Genomic DNA, 24,329 nt, shown 5'->3' with positions numbered 1-24,329 from the left:
ATCTCAAAACACAGCAAGAAGACCAAGAGTCACAGTAAAGAAGCCAGAGAAAATATATGCAACGTCTGTTCATATGACAGAGCTAACCTGTGCAAGAGAGCGAAGGTTACTTCTGGAAAAGGGTGCTATGAGCATGGAAATCTAAGGAGACCTTGCTGTGATGTCAAATACATCAAGACACACATACATTAAAAGTGAGTGAGGAGAAAAGAGATGCATACATACACGAGGTCATCAAGATATACACTGAAGATCTGTGCATTTTACTGTACATATATACATGGATTACAGAACAACTCATTTTCAGTTAAATACATTTATACACAAAGAGTAAAGTGAATCAAAATAGAGTGGTGAGCTCTAGGATGGCAAAATATTTCTATTTCTCTACCTTCTATCATTTTCCACATTCCCTATAATGAATTTTGTATAGCTTTTACAATAATGATTGTGGTGGTTTGAATAAACGTGGTCTCCGTAGGTGTAAAGGAAGTGGCACTGTTAGGAGGAGTGGCCTTGTTGGAGTAGGTGTGGGGTTGTTGGAGGACCTGTGTCACTGTCTCTTCCTGCGGCCTACAGAACAAGATGTAGAACTCACTGCTACCTCTCTTTATAAGAGCAACTGTTGTCATGGCAACTCTTCACAACAGTAGAATCCCTCACTAAATCGGAGATCTCATTTTTATTTTGAAATTTCTAACACGCTTGTAAAGTTACATTTGAACTATCATAACCCTGTCATATGTAACAAAGACTTAGTAAGGCCTTCTCTCCAAAGAAGTTGCTATAAATCACAAAAATGCAAGGCTATGAATGTAGTCAAAGGAGTCAGGAAAGGCAGACACCAAGTTTATCACCAAGTGGTGAGGGAGGGAGAATGCAATGTGGCTGGCGGTGCTGTAACCTGCAAACGCCCTGAGGCTTGCGTACATTAGTAAGGAAGGTTTCTGAAGCTACAGAGCTTTGTTTTTGTTCTGCCTTTAACTTCCAATACACTTGGTGCGTCTAGTTTATCTAAATCCTCCAGGATGTCCAAGGTCAACTGTGTTCACAATGCAAATATCCTTAGAATGTCAGAACCTTCTACAATAGGCATAAAACAGTAAACAGGGACAAAACCCAAGTAGACATACAAACCTCTGGTTGTACATGCCCCGGAAGTTGTAATTAGCTCTATAATTTGGGAATGGCTTTGGGTCTAACGGCCTGTAGATGGCAGGCTCTCCCCTTTTCATAGCAAGCCCATTCAGTTCCACAGTCGGAGTTATACTGCCTGTTTAAAAAAAACATCAAAGGCACACAGGTGAGATATTTTCACAACAAACCACACCAGCTAGACTTCAATTAGTGACCTCTGAAGGAGGGGAGTGGAAGGTCCGTCTAAACAAAGTTTAAACCAGGTTTTAGCATTTTCTGTACATTAAAATGAAAAATGTAACTGTATAGTCATATTATTTAAAATCGAATAAATGTAAAATTTTAGATAACTAGTTTGGATGTCACTTTTATAAATACTTACCCCAGATAATATATGCATATTTAATAATTAAAATATCACCTGTTAACAATTTTATTTATTCATTGCTAATCAAGGAACCAGACATTAGCAATGAATACAGGGTTAGCAGTAATGCTTTGACTCAGCTGATGATCTGTGGGCGATACTTTCAAAACCTAAAATGCTGTGTATTCCCTGGAAATACTGAACAAACAAAACACCATACAATCGCTACCTACCGAAGCCACAATGTGCATAAGCATCACAGAATAAAACACTGAACAGTAAAGCACATATCAGACACAGCAGCTTGCTTTCACATTCTTCCTTTGCTGGTTTACTTTTAACACAACAAAACCAGGGTGTATTCTGCCCTACCTTTCATCTAAGAGAATGAAATACAAGTATTTATTTGCTTTTTTTAAAGCATAAAGCCCAAACTGAGATTTTAATACATAATTACACAAAAATTTCAGTCACAATTGAGAGGGGTAAGAAACCACTAAAATACAAAGAAAACAATCTAATTGTGAACTGAGTTGGTGATTTAACTGGAAGGAAATTTTTAATTTTTAAATTAGTCACTATAAAATACCAATGAGATTTATTCTAACAATAGAACAAAACAATCTCAAACTATTTTTCATATTCACATTACCAGCAATATGAATTTTAATAGTAATATACTTTTAATTCAAATAAAATTAAACCAAAATAGAGACAAATATTTTTAAAGAAAACAATACAATTGCACTAAAAGTTAACTAAACTGGTGCCCTTAACTGTGCAAACTAATTATTTTAAATGACTCATGACCTAAAGAAAATTCTGAACTATTTTTAGCAAACATACTACTGATAATATCAGTACTGTTATTACATTATTATACATCCAAAGATAGGTGCAAACAAACTACACTACAAGTAACTGTGTTTATGTTAGATCAGGGAATGAAATATAAAATCAAATACATGAATTAATCTAAAATATGAATTGAAAGTGTCAGTACGGCACCTGATCCATTTCTCTCTACAAACAGAAAGATGAAGAAGAAGGGGGTGAGGCTGTGGCGGGCTGCTGGCCTAGTGAGCTCACAGCCGTGGCTTTGACCCAGGCCTTGGAACAGGTGTGGCAGAGCACGCCTGCAGTCCTAGTACCTGGCTGCATCCAGGAGAGCAGATCCCAAGCTCATCCCAGCTACACACTGAGGTAAAAGCCAACCTGGCCCCTAGCACAAAAGTAAAAGTAACCTTTAAAAGAACATGGTATTTCCCAGCTCTATCTACTTCTGAGGGGCCAAGCAATGTGTTAGCAATGAAGTCAGCCAGCACACCGGGTGCAGCTTATAAGTATCGCTCCCCATTTAAAACATGCACACCCCACAAGAGCATCCGTGGAGAGAGACACGGCGGATTCCAGGTCTGCACACAATGCTGCTGAAGAGAAAGAATCAAACCTTACCTTGGCCTTTTCTGAACAAACTGTATTTGGAATAAGATGGTAAAAAGGAAAAAAAAATATTAGCTGGGATTCCAGCAAAAGGAATGAAATCATTCCAAAAACAAAAAAAACAAAAATAAAAAGAACGCCAGTTTGCAACTGCTGATAAAATACTACATATTCTAGACAACAGCCATCCATCCTAGTTACTGGGGAACTTGCTAACTGATTAGCTGGGCTGATACCAGCAGAGTCCATGGATCAATCTTAAAATCAAGGGAGCACCAGCAAATGTCTTCTGATGCAGTACAAGGGCACCACCACCTGCTGGGAAGCCATTGAGCCTGAAGCCATCCAGCCTTTCACGGTTTCAGTTTCAGGCCCAGAAAAGGCTCTATGACTCACAGGTGGGCCGACAGCAAAGAGAGCCTGCGGGAACTACAGAACGGATGACCCAGTCCAACAAGCACCCTGCACACAAGCACAGCTGGAAGAGGGTCTGTGTTGTGGAGCAAATGCAACAAAAGATCGCTTCCATTCCTCACTAGGACAACGCACTGGGGAAAAGTGAGCAGCAAGAAGAAGCTGCACACTGTGTACTTTTAAATCATTAAAATTGTCTTCTTTGCTTGGTAGGTGAAGAGCCTTCGCCTTAGAAGGTATTTTTTATGACAAAGTAAAAACTAATTTGTTTTATAATATTCCAGGGTCAGATGCTCATGCCTATAATCCCAGTACTCAGGAGGCTGAGGCAGGAGGATGTGAACTCAAGGGCAGGGGAGGTCTCCATAGTGAGCTAGGTTGGGTGCCCTGTCTCCCACACGTGTGTGCCTCAGGAAAAAGGTGACCGAGAACTCACCTCACGACAGCAGGGCCATCCAATGTCTTCTTCTACTTAGGTGAAAGGGTTTTGTTGTTGTTGTTTTGGTTTGGTTTTACTTTTTCTTTTGTTTGTTCACTTTTTAAATTTTGTAGCAAAAAGACAATGTAACATTAAGTTACATATATATATATATATATATATATATATATATGAAACCTATATATCAAGTAAAATTTGAAATGACTTTAGACTGTATACTTGATATTTCCTTTATTACACAGAATAAAAACAAACTGGACTTAATAACAATTACTTATTGGATTGAATAGCAATTCAATTTATATATATATTATATTATATTATATTATAGGTCAAGGAAAAGGGGAGTCTCCTTTTCTCTCTCCGTCTTTCTATACTTTACTAGGCATTAAGGAAAATACACAAAGCGAAACATAAGCTCAGTGACTTAGATGTAAAGACTCACATGAGCGCCATCCCACTCAAGAACATTCCATCACCCACAGTTCCTCAGGTCTCTTTCCAGTCACTACCCATCACCCTTAGCGACTCACTGTGACTCCTGTTGCTACCAATCTGTTCACATGTTCTTGACAAATGAGGAAACACTCTTTTTGTCTTGCGTCTTTCATGTACTCATTACTTACATATATCAAATCATTTCGTGAAAACAACAACGTACTCATTTGTGATGGACATTTGTGTTACTAACAGTGAGGGAACAGTATTCATAAGGTCATCTTGGACAGTTCTGAGGAAGTCACATAGTGGTTACTGCTTGATTGTGGATACTGACCTGGGGGGCGGGGGGGTGTCATCCAGCTGACTTCTTTAAATTTATAAGAAATTTACAGGAAACTGGCCAACAATCTTTCACAGAATTTAACAATAAAGTCTTTAAGTTTACATTTCAAATTTCATAAGGATTTCAGTTTAATGAGTAAAATATTTATCAGAAATCAAGACTTATGAACTACTTGAGTTAAAATGGTTTCTTTTTTCTTCTTTGAGTCTAGGCTAATCTCAATCCTAACTTAGCCCTAGCTGGCCTAAATTTTCAACCCCCTGCCTTATCTTCCAAAGTGAGCAACCATCCCAGCAAAATTTATGACATTTTGAATTCCTTTCCACAATAACTATTTATCCACAAGTAGCAAAAATATCAAATTGGGGAGGGGGCTTAAAAGGCCCCATCCTACAAGCTAAGGCAATAAATAAGAATCCAATATATTTAAAAATCCCAAGTGGATACGGTTAGTGTGAGGTGATCTACACACAGTGCTGGGGTATTGCCTCATCACAAACTGGATTTTAGAATAAGTAAAGTGTTCTAGCCGTCTGACTTAAATGAAGGAAGCTCAAACAGTTTCCTGACTGGAAAGTGAGAGTGCTACACCCTCCTCAGTGGTGTTGGAAGCTGGATTCTGCAGAGGGAGGCGGAAGGGAAGGAAGCATGCGGCATGTGTGTGAAAGGCCTCACCTCTCCGTCCCTGGCAGACGATGCAGCCTGGCCCCATCGTACATGTTGAGCTTGTCTCCATAGGGGCTAAGAGGAGCCTCTGAGAGACGGTCAGCTCTCCTGCTCTGAGTGTGAGAGAGCCCCACTGCAGAAGCAGAAGGAGGATGACTAGTCAAGGTCTCACAGGCATTAGAGGCCTTGCTTGGTGCTGCAAATACATCTATACCTGGGGATTCTTGGATTCTCTTTATATTATGTATTTCATGTACAGGTTAGTGAGCAGTTGGTGAGAGCTATGACCATGCAGGTCAGAGGGTAACGTACACAAACCACTTTCTTCCATGCGGATCCGAAGAACTCACCTTCAGGTGCTGGGCTTGTTGCCTTTTACCCTCTGCACCATCTCACAGGTCCGGGTTTCTTTAAATATTACACATGTTTATGGGTATCTTAGGATATTTGGATATGGCTTTGGATCTATTAAAGGGATATTATCAGTGCTAAATACTAAAAAGTTCAATACCTAGGTATATAGTTATACATAATAATTTTGAATTTCTATATTCGATAAGTAAATAGAAAAGGCCACTACTAGTTTTAGTTAAATTATTTTTACTGATGCTTTATGAGCTTCACATCATGCACCCCAATTCCACTCATTTCCCTGTCCCTTTGTATCTGCCTTCTGCACACAAAAGAAATTTTTAAGTGAATAAATAAAATTAAAAAACCATCTCACTATGGAAGCTGCAGTGTGTCACATGAGAACCCTTTTGCCCACACAGGTTTACTTGCAAATATTCATTAAAATGATTCTTTGATCTGGTTCAACGCCTCTGGCTTCTGCTACACTATCAATGTAGTAGAATTCCTTTCCACAATAACTATTCATCCACAAGTAGCAAAAATATCAAATTGGATCCTCATCGGAACTCCTCTCTGACATCCTGTTGTTACCTATGTCATGAAGATCCCAGTTTGGGATTTGCAGGATCAGCCCCTTTACGTGCTCCAGCAGTTCATAGATGGGGTAGATGTTGTGGTGACCAAGTCATAGCCCTGGATATAAGCCAAGGTAGAAGCAGAGCTGGTCAGTCCATCAGCTATCCTGTGCCTACACCACCAGGACTAGCTCTCCCACTTTGCCCAGGCAAGTAGTAGGGACGGCTCTCCTGCTCTCATTCTCATGCCCTTGGGCCAGCTCTCCTACAACCCCACCACCAAAGTGAGGTAAGGGGCCAACTCTCCTGAATGCTGCAGCTGGTGAGGGACTGTGCCAGCATTCCCAAGTTCTACAATTAGTGGGGTGGGGCCAGCTCTCCCATGTTGCCCAAGTAAGAGGCAGGCCAGCTTTCTTGAGGATGATGGCCACTGAGGGTAGAGCCAGCTCTCCCACTGCAGGCAAGGAGCAGGGCCAGCTCAGCACAGTGCTTGAATATCAACATGCCCTCAGGTGGAAGCCCAGCTCAGGGATATCCCCATGACTTTTGGTGGTAACATGGAACTCAAATATCAACACAGTCCCTGACTATGATACAACCACAGACCCAGACATGGACCTCAGTAGTAAGCCCAGGCTAGGACTTCACCATGGCCTCAGGTGATAGATAGCACATCCACTCAGATCAGTATGTTTTCAAGTGGCAGCACAGCCTTCAGACATCCACATGGGCCTCAGGTGGCAGACTTGACATACAGACATCAGAGTGGCTCTGAAAGCTCAGGTGTGTCTCTCTTCTAGCTGCCTGGTGCCATGGGGCCCAGGAGCAGGCACTTCCCACTAACACCAAACAGCTTTACAGACAGTTAGAAAGTCCTGAACATAACATTCACCACCAATTACTTGCTGGAAGAGAAACTGATTAACTGACCAAGCAAGGCTCCTTACAGAAATGACGGGCACACAGCCAGGACAAGGAAGTACAAGATGGAATAAGAAGTCTTTTTACAGAAGGAGGCCAGAAGCACCCAGAACGATGAGAAGACTACCAGGAGCTAAGAGTCCATTAAAGAGGCCACAACATCACTAGCAAAACCCGAGACAGTTTTAGGATCAAACTAAGTAACAAGGCAGGTAGGTGTGTAGGCACATGTCTTTGCTCTTAACTACTCCAGGAGCTGGGAAGATGAGGAAGAAAAGCACCTGAGCACAGGTTTGTGCCAGTCAAGCAACATAGTAAGACCATTTCTTTAAAGACAAAACCAAAGCACAATATTCCTGTAGACATGCAGTAGTCGAACATGTGCTTAGCATGTACTGGGCCCTGGGTTCAATCCCAAACACACATGTGCTTAGCATGTATGGGGCCCTGGGTTCAATCCCAAACACAAAGGACAAATGAAGTAACAGATTTTTAAGTCAGTAAGTAGAACAGGAGAGAAAGAGTTGACAAAATATGACATAAAGAAGGAAATGAGGGGAGAGAAAAACCTCTTCCCTTGGAGCCAATGCCAACTAATGAATTAAAAGAAATGCTAGCATTCAAAATAAACCACCCTACCAAACTTGAGGTTTATAATAGATTCAGACAAGAATTAACAATAAATGCTAAATTCAGTAGGCAAAAGAAAATTTGATGAGCAACAGGATGTTTGTAGATAGTCTCAAAATATCACTTCAAAATGCTTATGTCCTTGCTACAGATTAATGCAACAGTTATCAACCAACTAAATGCTTATGTCCTTGCTACTGATTAATACAGCTTATCAAACAACTTTACAATAGAGAAGTCAAATATGTAAACCCTTCACCGGTGGCCAAAGTCATCACTGCCAAAGGAAATCAGGAGCTACTAGCACCAAGTCCAGCTTTCCTTCTGAGGCACCCATGTTAAAAATGTAAAAATTGTGAGGAAGCACCAGACACAGTCTACCAAGAAATACTATACAAACATGTAGTACCCATAGTTACCACAAATGCCCAAGTCCTACAGACAGGAAGACTGCACTCGCCAGATTAAAACAGGACGAAGGAAATGGCAAGAACGTTAAGCACATGATCTCAATGACACTAGATCTTTAAAAGACAGGCAGCAAAACAAGAGCAGAGCCTATGGAGTAAGTGAGACTCCCATTTTACTTTCTGACAAGAGACACTTAGGCATGGTGGTGCCCAGCTCACCAGGCAGCAGCACTTGGGAAGCTGAGGCAGGACTGTGCTGAGTCCCAGGCCAGCCACAGTTAGAGTGACAGACATGTCAGAAGTGGGAAGGGGGGAGGGAGGGGGAGGGCGAGGGGGGAGGGAGAGGGAAGAGGAAGGAGGGAGGGAGGAAGGGAGGGAAGGAGGGAGGGAGGGAGGACTGAAGTTCTATAGGGAAAAGGACTGCCAGGGGCACAGTTTATCCCAGATGGCTCAGGACTGTTAACCATGGGGTATGGGGTAAAAGGTATACAAGATCTACTTCTGTAATTTTTATATAAACCTTAAATTATTTCAAAAGTTAAAAATAAATAAATAAAAAGAAAGAAGCAAAGTCATTTTATAGCACAGTTCTAGTTCACTGGCAGGTCGACTGGTCTGAGACCCAACCCCCTTATGGACTAGATCCCTCCCCTTCAACAGGCTCCCCCTCATCTCCAGCTGAACTTGCCTGGTTACCACAGAGCTGCCTCTGCCATGCACTGGCACGGGCTTTCAGCCAACTATACATAATGTACTAAGACAGCAAACAGCAAAGTCTTCCCAACATCCCAAATAAACAAGAAAAGTGACTCCTGACAAGCTAGGACTCAACTAGCAAGACGAATCAAAAAAAAAAAAAAAAGAAAAAAAAACTTCTAAAAAGAATATGAAGTTATCTTCATAGTCGAAAGACATGAGATTTAGCAAACAACATATTTAAAAGCACTAACAATAAAAGACTAATAAAAGAATTTCTATTTTTCAAAATTTCAGAATTCTTCAAAATTTCAGAATTTCAAAAGAAGTCAGGCACGGTAGTGCACACTTTTAATCCCAGCACCAAAAGCAGAGGCAGTCAGATTTCTGTGAGTTCCAAGACAGCTAGAATTACACAAAGAGTTTTAGTCTCAAAAAAACAACAAAGAAAATTGAAAGATATTCTGTAATATTTCACAAAAATATTCTACAATATACATATCTCACAAACTATGTGAACCTAGAATATGTACAAACCCCAAGTGATTAAAAATAAGACCTAATTTTTAAACAATGTTATCTACCAACTGTCCCTTTCCCAAGACTCCTCTAACACAGTGGGCAAATGGCACCATGGCCAAGAACACCTCACCAGGCAGCTTCATATCTGCTAGGGAAATGCAAGTGAAAAACTACATGAATTATGAAGACCCCAATCATGAAAGCCAAAATGGTCAAATGATGAACAAGAACACAAAAAGCCCTCCTCAAGGCTCGTCGGGTACAGCGGTGACAGCTTGGCAGTGAGTGCTCATTCTGAGTACCTGGAAACCAGTACTGATCCTCGGTTCACTCCCAACAGAGAGGTGTATATACAAGAACGTCGAAAGCAGTATTATTTCCAATAGTCCAATCTGGAAACAATTCAAGTAGCTACCAAATTACTGTCTATTCATGTGCTGGCATACTATACAGTCATGAAACTGTGCCCCTTTAGACACAATACAGATGAATCTCACAAACACCAACGTAAAAAGAAGCCATCAGCAAAGAGTAACGTGTGGTTCCAACAACAACCATAACCATGAGACACTCAGGACAGTGAGCTGACTTCTTCAGCTAACCAGGAGAGGGAAAACTCCTAAGGCAATGGCAGAGCCTATAGTGGTGTTTCTCAGAATAGCTCTAACTCTGCAACAGTAATTTGTGCACTTGCCTACATGTATTTAAAAGCTTGTCCCAAATATTTTCTATTTTCAGCTTACTCTAACACCCCGCTGTGGAAATGCATCTCTACTGGGCTTTAAGACGTTCGCTGTCTTGCTTGGAGTCTCTTCATGAGTACTCCTTGCAGTAATCCCCTGCCCTTAGCACAGGGCATAGCCGAGCTCACAAGTCATCCTGTTTTACATTAGAAACCTTGGAGGGCTCCTTCTCTTCCACACCAAAGCCCCTCCCTATACCCTTGAAGGGTGGCATACACAGTATTCAATACACAGGAGACTTCTTAACTATTTTTATTCAAAACTATGGCATTGACTGCTTAGCTGACCACCTTGCTTTCTCATCTTCCCCTCAAATTCAGGTCAAATGCAATATATCAAAATATTCTTTTACAGCATCTGCTTGTTGATAGATATTAAGTGCTCCAAATGACAAAATCAATCTCGTGAAGGAAGCTGGTGTTTGGGTCTCACGTTGCACTAGCCGATGGTCACTAAAATCATCACCAGACACAAACTCTTTTCACCAAACCCACTGACCAGATTCTTGCTCCTGGACCCATTTTCGTTATGGGATTCCTTCAGTCTACAATGTTCTTTCCTTTTCTCTGAACCTAGCTAGTCTCCATTCAAGGTCTACATCTTACCTCAATCCATATGATCATTACTTTTAAGATTAAAGACTGCTATTGTTCACGTGACACTTTCTGTCTACCATTAAACCATGTATTTGTGTACAACACTGTATGATCTTCACAGATAAAGAGACTATATGCCTATATACCTTGTAACAGCAGTGATTAATACATACTGGTACATTATATACAATCACAAAGTTTTTATAAATCACCAACATAGGTCATCTTTACCAACTTAACTGAACAGGTTAGGCTTCTTAGCTACTCCTTGTGGACTTACACAAGTTCCTCAATGAATGATGTAACAAGCTAAACAGAGTCAGAGGGTCCCTACAGAAAGCCCGAAGTCTGGGAGAGAGCCTTGAAAGAGCAGACGACCTATCAAGCACAGGACAGTCAAGAAGGAAGTGTATCCCTGACTTGAGCCTCCTGACAATGTGGGACTAATTAAACAGAGTAGAGTCACCATTAGCTGGTGTGGTCCTCACTTCATTATGAAAAGGCCTAAAGCCGCACTAGCACTGATGCTGAGGTAAGAGTTTGTATTGCTATGTTGTACACAGACGCATGGCTGAAACTGAACTTAGACAAACGTCATTAACTTGACATCATAAATTAATGCACTGTGCCTCTTCCCAAAAGATGACTGACTAGACACGGCATGTTGTTGGTAGTGACGCAAACAAACAGCTTTCGAAGCTGCTCTTAGGAGCTCAAAATTAGTACTGCCATTTACTTAAGAATCTTGTACATGGACAGCTTTACAGATTTGGAGAATTCTTAACAAATTTCATACGAATGTTCTAAATTATCAGCTGTTTTCAATTTTTATACCAACAAGCAAAATATTTAATAAAATGGCTTAATAATTTTACATTACATTAAAAAAGAATAACTTAATTATTAAAATTACAATTAAAAGTTTAAAAGTACAAACTTTTAAAAAGATAAAAACAATTTTATTTTAGAAGAAACACCTTTCATGCATTCTCACCCACCTGTGCTCTAGTCAACATTCAAAGGAATAGATTTTTACAGTGTCTACTCAGGGGAACTTTAAAAACAAATATAATTCTCTTTGCTGTTATATTAATGTGTGTGTGTGTGTGTACTATTAACTTTGTACTCTCCTACTATACAAATGCAGCACACAAAGAAGAGTAACACATCAGCTCACAATACAAAGAAGGAAAGAAATTAACACCATACCTGGGTTATTATTGACATTACTTTTGGGTGGTTTCTGAACGGGTTTGGGAAGCGTAGATTCAGTCAAAGCTTTATTTGCAACAGCCTGTTGGGCCTTCTTTATACTGCTCCCTTCGGATTCCCATGTCTGCTCACCCAGACTCAGCTGCACCGAAAACATCTTGGAAAAATCAGACAGACAGAGAAAACATAAAATTTTTCAGGTACCAAATCTGATGGTCTGAGAAGACACACACACACACACACACACACACACATACACACACACACACATACACACACATACCACATACACATACACACACACCACACACATGCACACACACACACCACACATGCACATGCACACCACACACAAGCACACGCACATACACATACACCACACACACGCACACACACATACACCACACACACACACGCACACATACACACACATACACACGCGCACACACACCCCACACACACACGCACACCACACACACCACACACACACACCACATACATGCACACACACACACCACACACATGCACACACACATACACACATGCACACCACACACACACGCATACCACATACATGCACACACACACCACACACATGCACACACACGCACACCACATACATGCACACACACACACCACACACACACACCTACACACACCACATACATGCACACACACCACACACACACGCACACACACATGCACCACACACAAATACACCACACACACACGCACGCACACCACACACATCACACACACACATGCACACCACACACATGCACACTACACACACACGCACACCACACACATGCACACACATACACCCCACACACATGCACACCACACACATGCACACACACACCCCACACATGCACACACATACACCACACATGCACACCACACACATGCACACCACACACATGCACACACCACACACGTGCACACACACACACACACACACACACACACACCATAGAACAACTGGTACTCTGAGAAAACACATACACTATAGAACCAAAATTGCACTAGAAGTATATTAGAAATCATTTGCAACAACAAAAAAATCATATTCTACCTATGAAAGAATCTTAGATTGTATCAAACTGTCTGATCTTATGTAAAGACATAGCAGCAGCTCTAAAAACATTTTAAATGGACTAGACCATCGCAAACTCTTTTCCAAAATAGAATCACATTGCTAATGTTGTTCAAACAGTCCTTGGAAACGTAATAGATACAACAAATAAGAGAAACTAACAGAAGGCAAGCAGCCATGGCCCTTACACCTTCACACATTCAGTGTCTTGAACACCAGTCAGTTCTCACAATGTGCCCTCAGCCAGCACACAGGTCTATCCAGGCTAACCCCACAAACATTCCTCAGATCTCCTCACCTTTCTAGAGCACTGCTCTGGGCCTGCCCTCTCATCAAGCCTCACTCAGAGCGCTGCTCTGGGCCTGCCCTCTCACCAAGCCTCACTCAGAGCGCTGCTCTGGGCCTGCCCTCTCACCAAGCCTCACTCAGAGCGCTGCTCTGGGCCTGCCCTCTCATCAAGCCTCACTCAGAGCACTGCTCTGGGCCTGCCCTCTCATCAAGCCTCACTCAGCTGTGACAGCCTAAACTGCTGCTAAACTACTGTCTGCTTGGAGAGAAAATGGCCTCCTCAAGCACAGACTGCGTGCGTGCGCTCCCAGTTGGTGGAACTGTTTGGGAAGGATTGGATGTTGTCAAGCTAGAAGAAGCACATCACTGGAGACAGCTCTGAGGTTTCTAAAGTGTTGGCTCCCTCAGAAGTGTTTGTGGTTTGAGATGTGAGCTCTCAGCTGCCGCTCCAGCTGCCTGCAGCCTGCTAATCTACCCCACCATCATGGACTGTTCTTTCTCTGGAATCATAACCCCAAAATAAAGTCTTCTTGATTACAGTATTCCATCCTGGCAACAGACAAGTAACTAATACTCTGTCTTTCTGCAGGAGATCCATACACACCTATAAGCCCAGCACTCAGAAAGCAAACACAGACAGACACAAAAGGCTGCCTGCCATTCAAGTCCAGCCCGAGTGGCAGTGAAACACTACCTCAAAGTCAAAATCAAAACGTGAGGCAGGGAGGTAACAGCTCACTCTGTAAAGGCTTTGCCATGTGAGTGTAAGAACATGAGTCAGTACACAGTATCCACATAAAATGCCCAGCAAACATGGGGCTTGCTGGCCAGACAGTCTTGCCCCATCAGTGAGCTCCAGATTCAGTGAGAGAACATGTCTCACAAAGTAAGGCGGAGAGCAATAGAGAAAGACAACCATCGTGAGCCCCCGGTCTCTACTGGACACATATATACACAGTGCACGTGCACACCCAACACACACACACACAGACACACACACACAGACACACACACACACACCACACACACACAGACACACACACACACACACCACACACACACCCCACACACACACACACCACACACACACACACCACACACACACACCACACACACACACCACACACACACACACCACACACACACACCCACACACACACACCACACACACACACACACCACACACACCACACACACCACACACACACCACACACACACACACCCACACACACACCACACACACCCACACACACCCACACCACACACACCACACACACACACCCAACACACACCCACACACACACCACACACACCACACACACACACCCAACACACACCCACACACACACCACACACACCCACACACACCCACACACACCCACACCACACACACCACACACACACCACACACCCACACACACACACACCCAACACACACACACACCACACACACACACACACACACACACACACACACAGAGTTTCTAAAACTAAGTTTAAAATAAAAAAAATGAAACTATCTGGGGTTGGGGATTTAGCTCAATGGTAGAGCGCTTGCCTACCAAGCACAAGGCCCTGGCTTCGGTCCTCAGCTCCGAAAAAAAAAAAAAGAAAAAAGAAAAAAGAAAAAAGAAACTATCTAAAACTAGAAGCTAACCACATCATCTTACCCATGCTTCAACTGTCACCATTTTTACTGTGGCATGTTAGGTCCGTATGTCCATTCCCATGTCTCATGCTACTCCCCCTTCTGCACCCACATCTGACCCACATACTTCCACTCAGTACATAGTGTTACCTCTTTAAGTTTTCAGATCAAGTTACACAATAAATACACACCACTTACTACTTTGTAGTAGTAATTGAAAACAATTTATTAATTTAAAAATATATCTCTGTAGCAAACTGATCTCTTAGAAAATTATCTTTTCTAATGTATTTTGTTTACATGGGTGTTTTACAGATGCCTGCAGATATCAGAAGCCAGTGTCAGGTCCTCTGAAAGTGAAGATATCGATGTCTGGAAATCACTATGTGGGTGCAACTGACCCTGGTCCTCTGCAAGAACAGCCATGCTCTTAACCACTGAGCCGTCCAACCTAGAAAATACCTTAATAACTGATAAAAGCGAGTGTGATCAACACTAACACCACCCAACATCATATGTCTCTAGATAAAACTCAGTGAAAAGCACACATCAACAACTGTAGTCTATGCTTGGCCAAAATATCTTAACACACAACCACTCATGCTGGAAAGTATCCTAACCTGCATCTGATCGAGTGGGAAAGTGACAAGTCTTAATTATGGGACTTCAAAAGGTCAGTCATGAAAAAAAGAACGCAAGAACATTGTATATTACAGACATTATAGGACACAGGGAGATGTGATAAGATACAGCATAAGATTCTTAATTAGACTCGTGGTGAAATTTCAAAAGAAATAAAAAGCATTTACACAGCCACTGGAGAAATTTGCCCAAGGACTGGGCTAAGGCTCAAACTAATCCCCAACAGTTTATGTGATGGCCTTAAGAGAAGATCTGGTCATAAGCAGTCTAGACCGCCTCCCAGGAGTGCTCCAGCTGGCAGAGTAGTCCTTACAGACAGCAGGTCTGTTATAAGAACAAGTGACCTCCTGCTCTGCACACTCATGTCCACCTGGCTCTAACCACGGAATGATGAGAAAGAAGGTTCTCGCTACACGGTCTCTTGATCTGAAACTTCCCTAAATCCAGTCATATAAATTTCTGTATAAATTACCCAGTCTCTGGCTTTCATTTACAGTAGCTTCAAGCAGACTAATAAAGATTATATTAAATAGGATAAATGATGGCAGCACTGCAGGTATAATAAAAGAATACCTTAAAAGACAGATACATCTAAGTATTCAAGTATACAAAATTATGACTGAAATTTATTTTCAAACCTCTAAGGAAAAAGCAAAGGTGTATTTTGAGGAAGCAAGAAACACAGCACTATGGCATGCATGAAGGCACGCTGCTCTTCAGTATTCTTTAGCTTCTGTTTTTAAAAAGAGAGCTGGAGAACAGTCATAGAGAATGCACATGACTGACGTGGTGGCGCACACCTCTGACCCCAGCACTCAGCTGGCAGATGCAACCGATCTCTGTAAATTTGAAGCCAGCCTGACCTACAGAGTAGGTTCCAGAAAACCAGAGCTACAGACACCCTTTTACAAAAAAAGATCTGACATCTTCTGACCTCCAAGGGCACCAGGCATGCATATAGAATACTTTCATTTATGCAGCCAAAACACTGATACACATAAATTAAAAATAAATTTAAATTTAAATTTTATACTTAAAACATCCTTATTACTTTCAACCTGATTCAAAAAATTGATTCATTGATGATTTGTTCCTTTTCCAAAATGTTGGTATTTAACAAAAATTATGGCAGAAATATAAGTAAGTTTAAAGATCGTGAAATTCTGTCTCCAAGAACTCTCCTAATAATGGCCATAAGCACACTGTGAGCATCTCTACAAACTCCAGAGGAGTCACCAACACTTTCACTTCCCACTCAGTCCTTACCCAGGTCTGCTCCAGAGTTCTCCTTCCATTACTCTCCCAGTAGTTCCAGTGTGAGCACTCGTTAGCTGCTTCATCTTTCCCTACAGACCCAGTTATCCAGGAAATCCGCCATGTCAGGGTATCCATGGAAACAAGGAAAGGCAGACCTTGGAAAGCACACACAAGTTCCCTGTGGACTGAGTATTTGTGTTCCTCCTCTCATTCTTATATCAGAACCCTAATACTAGACATGATAGTAGCAGGAGGATTCTGGGAGGCAGATAAAGTCACAGAGGGGTGGTCTCCATGACAGAGTCTGAACTTGTGAGGCTATGGCAGGAAAGGAGCATCTTTATGCCAGAAAGAGGCCTTGATCAGTAAATTAATCAGTAGTACCCAAATCAAATTACTTCCCAGACTGTAGAACTATGAGAAATGGATTTGTCTTAACCAATCTCAATCTAGTCAATGGTACACTGTTAATGCAGGCTGAACAAAAATAGTTTGGAAAATTTACTAAACACGCGCTAGAAAAGGAAACAAAAATCATTTGAGAAACTATGACTAGAAATGTGACTTTGCTGAAAGATACAAAATATATGTGGTGTTTCAATGAGAATACCCCATAGGCTCACAAATTTGAATGGTTGGTCTCCAGGTGGCAGAACAGTTTGGGAAGGATTGGGAAATATGGCCTTGTTGGAGCAAGTGTGTCACTGGAGGTGGGCTTTGAGGTTTCAAAAGCCCAGGCCATTCCCAGTTAGCCTAAACTCTGACCTACTGCTCCAGAGCCTGCCTGCTGCCATGCTCCTCACAATGATCACCTTAGACCTACAACCTGTGAGACCCTGAGCCCCCAAAATAATGCTTTCTTCTTTTTTAAGATTAACTTATTTCATTCATATATATATGAATACACTGTAGCTGTTTTCAGACACACCAGAAGAAGGCATCAGATCCCATTACAGATGGTTGTGAGCCACCATGTGGTTGCTGGGATTTGAACTCAGGACCTCTGGAAGAGCAGTCAGTGCTCTTAACCGCTGAGCCATCTCTCCAGTCCCTAAATGCTTTCTTTTATAAGTTGCCTTGGTCATGGTATTTTGCTGCCACAACAGAAATGTCACTAAGACAAAAGTGGCACCAGAAGCCGCACAGCTGTGACCATGCTGGGTTATTGGAAGAATGTAGAAAACAAGGAAAGAGGTTGAACGTTGTAAGTGGTGCTTAATGGGCCAACCTTAAAGGAGCAAGCACCATTGTCTAACGGTGCTGAGAGCAGTGTGGACAGTGGAGGACCAGCCCAAGAGCTTTTAGAGGAGCAATATAAGAGCTAAGCTAGAAACCGTCTTATGATATTTTGCCAAAGAACACATCTACTTTTTTATCCTTGTCTAACAATCTGCCTGAGGTGAAACTGACAAGTTCTAGACTAATTTCATTGATAGCAGAGATTTTAAGACAGTGTCGTCTCAATTCTGTTGCTTGGTTATTAGTAATCACTCATACAAATCTACAACAAAATTAGAGCAGGCAGAAAAAACAGAAATACAAAATGTACAGTTTAAGGTGAAAAAGAGCACCAAGAAACTTAATGTTGACAACACCTTGGTTTGTGCTAGAAGAAATAAGGAAATAAATGGAATAAATGGAGCAGTGCTCTCAGGGAGAAGCCACCCAGCTAATCCTGCAGTATGTAAAAAGGCCTACAGAACTATCTATTACTAAAGAGCAAAAGTAAATCAAAACTTATACAGATATAATTGAAGGAGGTAGCCAGTTTCATCCCAAGCAGGCAGCAGGCTTGAGTGTCAGCCACGTGGCTCTGGCTTTGGAGTGAACATAGAGTGAACAAGGACAGGGCAGTCCCCCTCTGAGGTTAAAGAAAGCTGCAGAGACCAGGGGTGTAGCAGAGGAGTCCCTGCAGGCTCAGTGAAGCTGTGAAAGTGAAGCTTGGACACATTAGAGACTCCAAGATGTTGGTATCCAAGCTGACACCTGCCAAGGTATGATGCTAACAGGAAGTGGAACCAGCCCAAGAGAGAGAAATGACATCGCCAAAGCTGTAAAGACTGAGAGGCCTGAAAAGTCCTCTGGTGGCAGACAGAGCTTCAGGATTTGGAGTCTTTCCTGCTGTTTCAGTTTTGCCTTGGTCTAGTATTTCTTCACTCTGCCCCATTCCTCCCTTCTGAAATTGTACTGTAAATCCTGTGCCAATGTATGTAGAAAGCATGCAACTGATTTTTGTTTTTACAGAGAGTTTCAATTAGAAGACTTTGACACACTATAAGGACTTTCTGGTTTTGATTAAATACATTTTGCATTGTGATATGGCTATAAATCTAGGGGGCCAAGGAATGGAATGTGGTGGTTTGAATGAACCGGCCCCCCATACTTGTTCCCCATGTGGTGGAACTGTTCAGGCTTTACGGGAGGAGGATGGCCACTGCCGGTGGGCTCTGACCTTCTGAGAGCTCGTGTCATCCCGTGAGTTCTTTCTCTCTGCGTATTTCTTGTGGACCAGATGTGAGTTCTCGGCGACAACGCCAATGCTCCAGCTGCCTGCTGCTATGACATCCACCATGATGACCTCGGACTCCGCCCTCCTTTAAATGTTCTCTTTGCTAAGCTTCCATCATGGAGCTCTGATCCAGACACCATGTGCAAAATCTTAACAACTTCCAAACAAGGCAGACTGAAAGATCAGGGAAACATGGACACACACACCCAGAGGCACGGGCTCCTTCCTGCTTTCAGGCGTCCCCAGCCCAGACTCAGGGATCTGGCTCTGCCCACTCCTGCAACACCCAGAGAGAGTTTGACTCCGGGAGCTCTGACAGAACAGGACCTCAGGAACATAGGATCCGACCTGAGGAGTTCTGAAACAACCAGAATCACAGGAGCGACAGGCTCCAGTTAGAGACAGCAAGGGCAGTTAGCACTACAGATAACCAGGTGGGGAAAGGCAGGCACAGGAGCAAGAGAAACTGAGGCTACTTGGCATCAAGCAGAACCCAGTTCTCCCACCACACCAAGCCCTGGATACCTCAACACACCAGAAAAGCAAGATTCAGATCTAAAATCCCATCTCATGAACATGATAGAGGAATTTAAGAAGGACATAAATAACTCACTTAAAGAAATACAGGTAAACAGGTAGAAGCCCTTAAAGAGGAAACTAATCTCTTAAAGAAATACAGGAAAACACAATAAAATGGGTAAAGTAATTAAACAAAACTGACCAGGACCTAAAGAAAAAAAAAAAAAAGAAAAAAAAGAAAAGAAAGAAAGAAAGAAAAAAGAAAGAAAAAAGAAATAGAAACATTAAAGAAAGCACAAAGTGAAACAACCCTAGAGATCAAAAACCTAGGAAAGACATCAGGAGTCACAAATGAAAGCATCACCAACAGAATAGAAGAGATAGAAGAGAGACTGTTAGGTGGAGAAGATACTACAAAAGACATTGACACAACAGTAAAAGAAAATACAAGAAACAAAAAGCTCCTAACTCAAAACATTCCAGAAATCCAGGATACAATGAAAAGACCAAACCAAAAATAATAGGTTTAGAAGAGAGTTTAGATTCCCAACTCAAAGGGCCAGCTAACATCTTCAACGAAATTATAGAAAAAAAATACTTCCCAGGCTAAAGAGAAAGCTTGTGGGATGATGTCATACAGGTGAGGCAGGTACAAGATAGAATGAGGCCTGTCATTGGACGAGAAGGAAGGATAGGCGGGAGAAAAGTTTGAGGCAAGAAGAGGAGACTGGAACAGGAAGGCAGAGAAGCCGTGGAGAGAACATGGAGGCTGATGTTAAGATTCCACTCTGTGTATTTACAGGTTGTTATGAATGTTCTTTTTTTTTTTTTTTTTTTTTTTTTTGGTTCTTTTTTTTTTTCGGAGCTGGGGACCGAACCCAGGGCCTTGAGCTTCCTAGGCAAGCGCTCTACCACTGAGCTAAATCCCCAACCATGAATGTTCTTAAGGGATGGATGTGTACCGGGCTTTGTATGTTTAGGTGCGCAATTATACCTTATTAATTGGACCAGAGGTTATTGAGTTGTGTGTTCTTCCTTGTGGAGAATTGAATTTGGGAGAGTGTGTGGCAGCAGAGACACTGGGCCACCATGGAGTTGGACTGTGTGCTTCTGGCAGGATATCTAGCAGATATCTTGGGGCACTGCAGGGCCTGAGCTAGCAGGGTAAAAGACAGCCTTTTTATAACTTTACAACAAAGGCTCAGTGGTTAAGAGCACTGACTGGTCTTCCAGAAGTCCTGCTCTATGCATGCTGTCATGGCCATGATCTGGAGATCATGCACTGCTAATTCATGCCTCTATGCATCTGGGTGAGCTTGAACTTTGATTTTTATTTGAACAGAGTTGACGTGTAAATGTGCTCACAGATGCTTGTGAGATAAAGACGTGAATGGAAGAGGTCAGAGCTTATGGGGCATGGGATCTAGGCAGTGGTGATAGAAGATTAATTGGTGAATATGAGGAGGGAAGTGTTAAACTTCAAGTATGATAGTGAATATCTCTAATTCTGTGATGTTTACTATTCTGGGACTGGAAGAAAAGTGAGAATATCAATGAGAGGAGAAGGAGTTTACAGGCAAAGACCTCAACTAAGGTGGCAGTGGATTACATAGCTACCATGAGTTTATATACTATACTGACTACAAATAACAAGATATTTGAAATAAAACTTTCAAAGCTTTAAAAACATTTTGTCAATATTTCATAAAAAATTTATATTTGAGACCAACATACTCAGTCTTCTAAGACAAAATGTTCATAGTACTAGGCTTACATTAAAAAAAATAGACAGATTTCACACTTGCAACTTAACAACACACTTGAAAGCTCTAGAACACAAAGAAAAATGCACACCCAAGGAGTAAACAGCAGGAAAATATCAAACTCAGTGCTGAATAAAACAGAACAAAGAGAACAATAAAATGAATCAATAAAACAAAGAGTTTTGAGAAAAATCAACAATATAGACAAAACCTTATCCTAACTAACTAAAAGACAGAGACAAAATACCCAAATTAACAAAATCAGAAACAAAAAGTAGGACATAACAACACACACTGAGGAAATCCAAAAAATCACATTTTAAAAACCTATACACCATAAAACTAGAAAATCTAAAAGGAATAATCTTCTCAGTAGATATCACTTATCAAAGTTAAGTCAAGATCAGATAAACAATTTAAATAGACCTGTAACCCCTAAGGAAATAAGGAGTCATTAAAAGTCTCCAAATCAAAAATAGTCCAGGGCCAGATGGTTTTACAACCACAAAAGACATTGTGGTTTTCAATGAAGAACTAATATCAATATTCCTCAAATTATTCCACAAAATAGAAACAGAAGGAACATTGCCAAATTCAATTTATGAAGTCATAATCACCCTGATACCCAAACCATACAAAGATTCAACAAAGAAAGAGACCTACATCTTGCAGAGATTCAGGAATGGTTCAGCTTGTATGCTAATCAATCAATGCAATCTACCATATAAACAAACTAAAAGAAAAAAGAACCACATGATTATCTCATTAGATACTGAAAAAGCCTTTGACAAAATCCAACACTCCTTTATGGTAAAAGTCCTGGAAAGATCATGAATATAAGACACACACCTAAATAAAGGTGATACACGGCAAGCTGATAGCCAACATCAAATTAAATGGAGGGAAAAAAAAGAAATTCCACTAAAATCAGGGATAAGACAAAGCCACCCACTCCATATCTATTCAAAAATAGTACTTGAAGGTCTAGCCAGAAATAAGAAAACTGAAGGAGATCAAGGAGATATAAATTGGAAATGAAGAAGTCAAAGTATGGCTATTTTTAAATGTATGACAATTTATATTAAATGATCCCAAAAATTCCACCAGGGAATGCCTACAACAGATAAACGCCTTCTTCCAAGGAGATGGAGTACAAGAGTAACTCAACAAGAAAAAACAAAATACAAACGACAAATGAGCTGAGACAGAAATCAGGGAAACAACACCCTTCATAATAGCCACGAATAAAACAAAATACCTTGGGGTAACTCTAATCAAACAAATAAAAGATCTATATGACCAAAACTTCAAGGATTTGAAAAAAGAAAGTGGAAAAGACATCAGAAGATGGAAAGATCTCCTATGTTCACAGATCATTAACATAGTAAAAATGGCTGTCCTATCAAAAGCAATCTATAGATTCAATGCAAGTCCCATCAAAATTCCAACAAAGTTCTTCACAAACCTTGAATGGACAATACTCAATTTTATAGGGAAAAACAAAAAGCCCAAGATAGCTAAAACAATCCTAAACAATAATAGAACTTCCTGAGGTATCACCATTCCAGATTTCAAGCTGTCATAAGAACCCACATGGTATTGGCATAAAAGCAAACATATTGATCAATGGAATAAGAACAAAGACCCACACAGAAATCCATACACCTATGGGCACCTGAATGTTTTATAAAGGAAACAAAAATACACAATGGGGAAAAAAATAAGCATCTTCAACAAAGGGTGCTAGACTAACTGGATTTTTGCATGTAGAAGAATACAAATAGATCCAGATTTGTCACCCTGAACAACACTCAAGTCCAAGTAAATTAAAGACGTCACCATAAAACCAGATACATGAATCTGCTTTTGGGACTCTTCCTCCAACTGGGTTACCCTACTCAGCCTTAAGTAAGTGTTTGTACCTGGTTTTATTTTATCTTGTGACATGTTTGGTTCCTGTCCCTGGGAGGCCTGTTCTTTTCTGCTAGGAGATAGGCAAGAGGTGTGGAATGATTCTGGAGGACATGGGAGAGTAGAGGGTAGCAAATGCGAGGAGTGGCAGGAGGGGAAGCTATGGGATGTATTATATGAGAGAAGAAAAAACAAAAATTTTAAATAGTGAACTACATTCAAATAACAAACATCCTACTGCAAAGTCCTAAAGCACTTGTTTGGTTTAACTGCCTGGCTGGCTGGCTGGCGGGCTAACACAGGTGCTGAGACAGGAGGACCACAGACAGGGCCCAGGACAGCCTAGGCTATCCAGGAAAAGAGAGAAAAAGGAGCAATGAAAGGGAAAAGAGAAGAAATGATTTAATGTGCCCAAGGTAAACCATTAATGAAGCAGAATTAGTAAACTTGTAACTCCAAGTAAAAGGATTAACAGATATATATTAATGTACATTTAAAATTTTTTAAATGTTAGAAAAAGATCAATAGTAAAATTAACAAAAATTTTCTTTCTTAATTTGTCTTCCATTAATAGACTTAGAAGAACTAAGCAACACGATTGCTTAAGTAATTTTTCCTTATTATTTTTTTGTTCTGTTTTGTAGTACTGAACACTGACGTTAGAACCTTGCATGTACTAGCCAGCTACAACCCCAGTCTACTTGCTTGTTACATTAAAATCTGTGTCGGGGATAATCAGATCCCAGTTTTCTAGGCAATATTTTACACTTGTCCACTCCTTCCACT

At 41.2% G+C, this 24,329-nt stretch overlaps 1 protein-coding gene across 10 annotated transcripts in view; it reads right to left on the bottom strand.

Moving 5' to 3' along the window:
* Positions 1-24,329, bottom strand: part of Stau2 (staufen double-stranded RNA binding protein 2) — a 244,679-nt gene that overhangs the window by 184,300 nt on the left and 36,050 nt on the right. For 9 of the 10 annotated variants that reach the window (XM_063287126.1, NM_001007149.2, NM_001393676.1 and 6 more), the window contains 2 exons: positions 11,907-12,066; positions 1,138-1,273 (listed from right to left, as the gene is read on the bottom strand). The exons of the other annotated variant lie outside the window; for it this stretch is intronic. In XM_063287126.1, the coding sequence (XP_063143196.1) occupies positions 1,138-1,273; positions 11,907-12,066 (296 nt within the window). The remainder of the gene's footprint in view (positions 1-1,137; positions 1,274-11,906; positions 12,067-24,329) is intronic. 10 annotated transcript variants of the gene reach the window in all.

The sequence above is a fragment of the Rattus norvegicus genome, chromosome 5 (genome assembly GCF_036323735.1).
Source record: "Rattus norvegicus strain BN/NHsdMcwi chromosome 5, GRCr8, whole genome shotgun sequence".
Lineage (NCBI taxonomy): Eukaryota > Metazoa > Chordata > Mammalia > Rodentia > Muridae > Rattus > Rattus norvegicus.
This window is presented reverse-complemented; position numbering and strand designations above follow the sequence as displayed.